Raw genomic sequence first — 7347 nt, 5'->3', positions numbered from 1 at the left:
CTGCTGCAGCACAGAGCCCAGGGAACACACAGGGACATTTCACTGATTCCTCTCTGGCCTCTGTTGTGGGGATAGTGAGCTCTGGTACCTGTGGGAACCCAGGGCACTGGGAATATTTTTCTGTCTGCTCTGGGGTGCCCTGACCCCCAGGGGAGCACTGACTTTGACCCTCATCCATGGAGAAAGTTTCCTAAACTTCAAGATAGACTGGAATCCACTAAAGTGTGAAATAGATTATAGAGAGTAGTGTAGGTGTATCACTTGGTAAGAAATTTAGGGTTTGGGATTTTTAGTGTGCTGTGGATGGAAGCAAGATGGAAGCACAGGGTGCTGTCCTGGGTTTCTGCTTCATGCTTCTTCTTCCTTCTTCTTCATGAGTTTGGGTGGCATTTTGTAATTGGGCAGAACAGTCTGCATTATGGGCTCTTTGGGAGTTGTTATTGGGTTAAAAGGGAAATAATCCAGGTGTCAGTTCTTAATTGGATAGTTTAGTCTTAAAAGACCTTGTAACAAGAGATTCTTGGGCATTTCTGTGGTGCTTTTCCAGCGCGCTGAGCCTGGTGTGGACAGCGTGCAAAACTTTAGATAAGGTAATAATAAACAAGAACCTGAAGACCAAAAAAATCCAGTGTGTCTCTCTTTCCTGACTCAAGACTGCTCCAGAAGGGTCTCACCTCACAGGGGAGCCCCCAAGGAGGGCCCAGAGGCCCAGAAGTCGGGCAATCAGCAGCAGGTACCCAGCAGACACCAGGCAGTGTGAAAAACCCCCAGACTGCCTGGGCGAGCCTCCAGCAGCAGCTCCTGGCCATTCACACAGCTTGTTTGGCAGCCTCACAGTCAGCCAGGCTCATCACTCAGAGAACTGCACGAGACCATGATCTTTGTGCAGCCAGGGCCATTCCAAAGTGGTTTTGCTCCTTTTCCTAGCACTGAGTTTACCATTAAGGTGTGCCTTAGAAAGCACAGATAATGCCATATACTTAGTGTAAAAATGATGATCTTTGGTGTCTGCCATCTGAAAAAACATTTAAATAAATAAATAAATAGATTCAATTACTTGCAATGTTCAGAATCCAGGGAGATTCAGAATCCAAAAGGAGAGCTGTAGACAACTGGTCAGAGAGCACTCATCATGCTTGGCAAAGGCTTGTGGCACCTCAGACAAACTTAGAGATTAAGCTCCTCTTAAATAACATGAAATCTTATTGCTCATCCCTCATCTAGGAACATGATTAATCATTAAATATCATTCATGCAGGAATAGGAAAATGCTTTCACACATTCCTGCTGGACCCATAGCTGCTGAGAATTTTAAACTTTCTGTGATGAAAAGCACAAACCCACAAGAAAATACTGTATTTAACCCAAAGCTGTAAAGAATTCATCCAGAATTAATTAATAGCACTGAGATTACCAACATATAGTTTAAATAAAAGTGTGTAACATCACAAAACAGAAAGCTTATTAGACACATTCCCATAGTCACTGCTGATGAAATGGAGGCCTTCGAATGAAGCTGCTTCTCACAGGGCAAAGTGTGCCTGCCTAACTGCAGAGTAATTAACAGTAATTAACAGTGATTAAGGAGCCCCAGCAGCCCTGTTCCCTTCTAACTGGCCAGGGCAGGGCCTGGTTCCTTCCTGCTGCTTCCCAGAGCTGTCAGTCCCTGAGGGTCCCGCCTTGCCCCATCCCAGGCACCATCAAAAGGCAGGAGAGGGGATGGAGTGTGCTGGGTTCATCCTTACTGCTGCTCTGCTCACCTCCAGCAGGTAACACGGGTGCTGTTCTGGAGCTTCCAGGGGGAATTTTGGGTGTTGGGGTGTGGCAGCAGCAGGACAGATCCTTGAGCCCTGTTTACCCTCAGTTCTGTTGCTGTTGTTTCTTTTAGTTAAGAGTTTCTTGAAGCCTTGGTGGGGAGGTGATGCCTTTTCTGGGGCCTCTACCTAAAAACAGAGGCTGGGCAAAATTGAGAGGGTGAAAAAGCAGTTATATTTATTGAGGGGTCTTCAGGTACACTTTGGGCAGACAAAGCCCCCCAGGTCCACCCTAAAAATGGACAACAGGTCACAGGTTTCACACTTTTATAAGTTTGGTCCATTTGCATATTGGGGGTTAATCTTCAATTACAGCTCCAGGTAATGAAGTCAATTACCCCAAATTTGCTTCCCCCCAACTCACTTTTGTTTCCATCTCTGGGCCTTGAGGCAGTGAGGTATCCTTGATTCCCAACCTGGAGAGGAATTGTTGTGTCTGCCCAAAATGGGAAAGCAGCAGCTCACACTGTGTGTGGGGTTTGGAGCTATACACTGAACAATTGCAGGGTTACAAATATATGGAAAACAGAAAAGCTCAAATCCTAAGGCACCAGAGGAAGGAAGTACCTTGTGCCTCTCTCTCTAAAATAAATATATTAATAATATTTGGTCTCTAGGGTGAGGAAATAATGCTCTCCTTGTTCCTTTGATGATCACAAACCACCTGGAACTTCAGCTTAACCTGGGTGGATTCACAAGTGGCACAGACCCCCTCCTCTGAGGCTGTTTTGGGGTTTCCCCTGGAGAGGCTGTAAAGGAACTTCTCTCTTTTATGACCCTGGGGGGAAGTGTCCCCTTGGAGGGGGATCTTTCCCTAAAGCCTTGGTGTTCCTTGCATTCCAGCTGCCATGGCCTCTGCTGTGCCCCACAAGGAGGAGGCTGCCCAGAGCTCCCCAGAGAAGGAGGAGGAGCAGGAGGTTGGTGCTCCCTGTGGGATGTGAGGAGGGGCAGCTCTGGGGTGCAGGGCGAGGAGTGGCCCTGCTGTGGCTGAGGGGAGCTGAGCCCCCAGAAATGGGGGTTTGCTCAGGCTGTGCCCTGCAGCTTCTGGGGGACAGCACAAAGATATGGACCTGAAGTCCCTGTAACCTCTTAGGCTCAGCAAAATTAGCTGGTTCTTGCCTTGAAAAAAATGTTTCTCTAACTCAAGATCCTGGCTCCTGTCAAGCAGGGCTGCCATGGAAAACCTGGCAGCCTCCCTGAGACCTGCTGCTCTTGCTCTGCTCCTGTAACCAAGCCTGTCAGCTTAAAACTAACTCAGTCCTGCCTGGGGGAGCTCTTCTTGGGATATTGGCTTATTTGGAAAATGGCTATTGGAAATAGCATTCCGGGTAAATTGGAGATGGGTATGTGGCAGGAGAATTAAAGTCACCTCCAAACGTGGTGTTGTTTGTGCTAGAGGAAAAATTTCCTGGGATGGACAGTCATTCAGGCCAAAGCTCCCCAGCTCATTTCATAACTGAGTTATGGTTTAATTAGGTATGTGAGCAAGGCAAGAGTTTCTCTCTCAGGCAGGCCAGGTGGTTTGGTGGCAATTCCTCCCCAAGAGGGAATTCCAGGGCAGAACTGCTCAGGGCCCCGTTTGGAGCTTCATGGCTGTGCTTTCCTTTGCTCTTGCAGGCTGCAGTGAAGGAGGTGGCCAGTCTGAGCCTGCCGAGCTCTGCCTGTGGTGTGGTTTCTGCAGCTGATGCCTCCAGCAAGGAGAGCCAGCCCTGCCTGAGGAGTGAGTGTGCAGGGCAGGGGCTGCACAGAGTGACCCAGGCCAGCTGTGTGCAGCCCCACGGTGAATCCCTGCCTGGGAGGGGCTCTCTGGCCCCTTCCACACCTGGGAGGAGTCCTGGGGTGAGGAAAGCACCCCTCCATTGCCACAGTGCAAGGGCATCCATGGCTTGTAAATCAGGCTAAAGCTGGGCCCTAATCCCAGCAGTGTGAGGGAGAGTCAGGGATGGACTCTGCTGATTTTCCTAAACTGATTTTTGCAAGGTGGAACTTGCAGAAAACCACATTTTGACCTTTTTTTTTTTTGTTCTCTCTTCAGTCGCTGCAGTGACTGAGTATGCTGCCAAGGGCTTGGATAAACTGGGGGAACTGGGGGAGAAGCTGCCACTCCTTCCAAAGCCAGTGGAACAGGTAGGAATTCAAGGCTGTGCTGTCCCTGGCAGGCAGAGGGGCCTGGTTCTTGAGGGATTTCTAAGCTAGGGAGGGATGTAGCTCACACACCTGAGCAAACCCTGAACTGACACTGTGCTATTTGTGCTCTTGGTGCAGTTCAGAATTTCAGTGTGAGACACCACCCACTCCATTACCTGCCATTCCCCCTGTTCCCCAGATCCTCTCTGACACAAAGGAGCTGCTGTCAGCCAGAGTGGCTGAGGTGAAGGAGGTTGTGAGCAGCAGAGTGCTGGAGGTGCTGGATGTCACCAGGGATGCTCTGCAGGGCAGCGAGGGGGCTGCCACACCTGCAGAGACCAGCGCTGCTGGGCTGGGGCCTGCAGGGGGACAGAGGGATGTCTGTGGAGCAGAGGCTGTGCTGGGGACAGCAGAAGGTGGCTCTCTCCCTGTTGGAAATGAGGAGCTAGGTAAGGAAAGGGTGGCTGTGGCTGTGGAGGTGGGAGCTGTTGGACTGGGGATGGTCAGCCCCATTCCTCACCCCACTACTCTGCAATGGGGATAATGGGAAGAAGAGAATCCCAAAATGGTTTGGGTTGGAAAGCACCTTAAAGCTCATTTTGGGCTTCTCACCATGGGCAGGGGCACCTTCCACCACCCCAGGCTGCTCCAAGCCCCCCTGTCCATCCTGGCCTTGGGCACTGCCAGGGATCCAGGGGTAGCCCCAGTGGCTCTGGGCACCCTGTGGCACCTCTGAGCCGGGCACTGCCTGTGTCCCCAGCCCAGCTGGCAGTGTGTGAGGAGGGCACGGCCGTGCCCCTGCAGCAGCAGCACAGGAGGTGCTTTGTGCACCCGGGCTCTCTCTCGCAGGACCTGCGCCTCTCTGCACAGCTGCACTCCACAGCCAGGACCAAGCAGCTCTGGCAGGGCATGCAGGGGGCCCTGGCACAGCTCCACTGCATCCTCCAGCTGGTAGGTAGAGCAGGGAACCAGAGCCCTGGTCTTGTCTCAGTTTGTTGCTGTGCTGAGGAGCTTTGCAGTTCCAGCTGATCTGTCTGTCCTGGCTCTCTGCTCTTCCCCTGCCACAGGTTGAGGCTTTTAAGCAAGGATTTAATCAAAAGCTTCAGGAGGAGCAGGAGAAACTACACCAGATGTGGCTGGACTGGAGTAGGAAGTATCTCAGAGAGAGTGGAGATGAAAGCCCTGTGGAGCCAGAGGTACCTCCTGGGGAGGGAGGCAAAGGGCCCCGGGCATCCCCTTGATTTCTGAGTGCCTCGTTGCTGACGGTGTCCTTGCTGCCTCCCCCCAGGAGATGGAGTGCCTGACGCTGCTGATGGCTCGCAGGGTCAGCCAGCAGCTGCAGCTCACCTGCTCCGGGGTGCTGGCTGCCCTGCAGGGCCTCCCCTGCAGCCTGCAGGACAGGCTGCAGCCGGCTCTGGCTGCCAGCCAGGAGCTGCATGCTGCTTTCTCAAAGGCAAACTCCTGCCAGGATTTGTCCAGCAGTGTCCTGAGCCGGGGCCAGAGGGAGCTGGCTGTGATCCAGGAGTACATGGAGGAGCTGCTGGATTACCTGAAGAACAGCACTCCTCTGTCCTGGCTGGTGGGACCTTCCTCCCCCAGGGAGGAGGAGGAGGATCAATCCTCCCAGGAGGAGGAGGCAGGGGCAGCAGGAGCTGGGCACCTGGAAACCTCCAGCACCCCCATGTAAAGGATAAAACAATAATGGCTGTTGGCATTAAACCCTCAGTAAGGGGAAAGCGGGAAGAATTGTCTTCCTAAAAGCTGCTTGTGCTGGGTGATAACTGCTTGAAATAAAACTGCTGCATACAAAACCCTGTCTCTGGTCTCTCTGGGAGGATTGCTCAGTGGGTGTGAGCTGTGCTCTTCCATCTCTTCCTTGGTGCAATTCCACTGTGCACTCAGGGCTGGAGGAAGAGCAGTGAGCTATACAGGATCACAGCTGGTGAGTTGTAATTCCTTTTCTCTCCCAAGCCTGGAGGCAAACACGTGCCCTGGTGGCACTGCCCTGTGCTTGGGAGAGCTGTCAGAGCATCCTTTGCCATTGCTCCTCCAAGGCCAAGTTTTCCTCCTGCATTTCCCTGCTGCTGCCTGAGCAGGTTGGTGTGGGAGGTGGGGGAGCTGTGGCCTCAGTGGTGGGGGCACCAGGCTGTGTGTGACAGTCACCTGCTGCCAGCACAGGATTTCTGGGCAGCTCAGACTCTGCCAGTGCCACATCCAGCTCCTTTTGGGAGAGGCTGAGGAGCCCAATGCCTTCAGACTGGCCAGGCAATGCTGTGGGTTGGGCTGATGGACCAGGTGCCTGTGGGACTTGGAGAGGAAAATCTCTGCTCCTGGCCTCTGATCCCTCTGTCTTCAAGACCAGAAGTGGAATCTGCTCTCATGTGAGTACTGCTTCTTCCAGAGTTATTTTTTTTTTTTTTATTTAAAGGTAATTCAAGTTGTTTCATGGGGGTCAGAGACAGGGACTGGGGATGGGGCTTCCTTTGGGTGGTGACTGCAGACTTGAAGAGGTGGAAGTTGCTCCTCTCTCACCTAGAAGTGACCACTTTTCCAGCAGCACTCCTCCTCCTCATCCTGTGTGTGAAGGCTTTGTGCTGAAGCTCTGGGTTTGGGCAGCAATTATTCCTTCATACAGGACAACCCCCACATGGAGGAATTTAGATCCTGATTCCCTGAGCTCAGCAGGTACCAGACAAGGGTCTTCCTCCTGTAGCAACCAGTTTGTGCTGAAGGCAAAATAATCAGGCAGTTTAAGTTGCCAGGCTGAGGTGATGCTGAGATGTGAGAGAGGAATTGCAGGGGTCATTGTGTGCTCTCAGCTACAGAGGGAATTCTCTCTGGAGAAAAGTTCAGCAGGTCTGGCTCCTGTAACTCCTGCTGGACTTGGGGACTGGGAATTGGGGATTTTGGAGCTATTGCAGCCAGTCCTGCTGCTTGGTGGGAAATAAATGTGCGCTGTCTTCTTCATAGTGTCAGGAAATTTAATCCACAACCATCAGAGGTTTGTGTCCAAAAGGAGACAGAGGAGTCCTTTTACTTTATTCCAATAAAGGGAGAGGCCATGGGGCATTCCCATGGGCTCTCTCCAAGTTTTGGAGGACGCAGCCCCCTGTTTATCCCAATTTCCCAGCCACATTTCCCTTCTCTCTTTCCCCATTGGCTGAGGTACTTGAAAGGTTCAGACTTCCCAAAACACCTGATACCAGAGATTCTCCTCTAATGTATAACTCTCCCTTTTGATTGTTCATTCTTATGGAATTTAGGGGTTTTCCCCATTGTTTCTTTCATCTTTCAATGTTTAATTTCATTTATCAGCAAACCTACAGTTTATTCGTAAAAGCAAATATCTTTTTCCATTCATCAATCAGTGGAACCCTTTCCCATTACTTCTTTTATCTCTCAGTGC

General features: G+C 51.6%; 1 protein-coding gene across 1 annotated transcript; it reads left to right on the top strand.

The window, feature by feature from the left end:
* The first annotated feature begins 1655 nt into the window (after window positions 1-1655).
* Window positions 1656-5752, top strand: LOC135282235 (perilipin-3-like). The gene is made up of 8 exons (XM_064391825.1): window positions 1656-1769; window positions 2658-2731; window positions 3432-3534; window positions 3850-3941; window positions 4141-4390; window positions 4702-4892; window positions 5009-5137; window positions 5230-5752. Exons 2-8 carry the CDS (start codon window positions 2663-2665, stop codon window positions 5626-5628), a joined length of 1233 nt encoding a protein of 410 aa, XP_064247895.1. The 5' UTR covers window positions 1656-1769; window positions 2658-2662; the 3' UTR covers window positions 5629-5752.
* Window positions 5753-7347: the final 1595 nt, after the last annotated feature.

This window comes from Passer domesticus, chromosome 16, assembly GCF_036417665.1.
Source record: "Passer domesticus isolate bPasDom1 chromosome 16, bPasDom1.hap1, whole genome shotgun sequence".
Taxonomy (NCBI): Eukaryota; Metazoa; Chordata; class Aves; order Passeriformes; family Passeridae; genus Passer; species Passer domesticus.
Note: the sequence above shows the minus strand (reverse complement) of the source record. Positions and strands in the feature narration are given on the sequence as shown.

Excerpts from the sequence above, each read along its gene's own strand:
- LOC135282235 (XM_064391825.1), top strand. The coding sequence starts at position 2,663 with ATGGCCTCTGCTGTGCCCCACAAGGAGGAGGCTGCCCAGAGCTCCCCA. Across the intron at positions 3,942-4,140 it reads TTCCAAAGCCAGTGGAACAG|ATCCTCTCTGACACAAAGGA; the intron begins GTAGGAATTCAA and ends CCTGTTCCCCAG. Across the intron at positions 4,391-4,701 it reads TGTTGGAAATGAGGAGCTAG|CCCAGCTGGCAGTGTGTGAG; the intron begins GTAAGGAAAGGG and ends CTGTGTCCCCAG.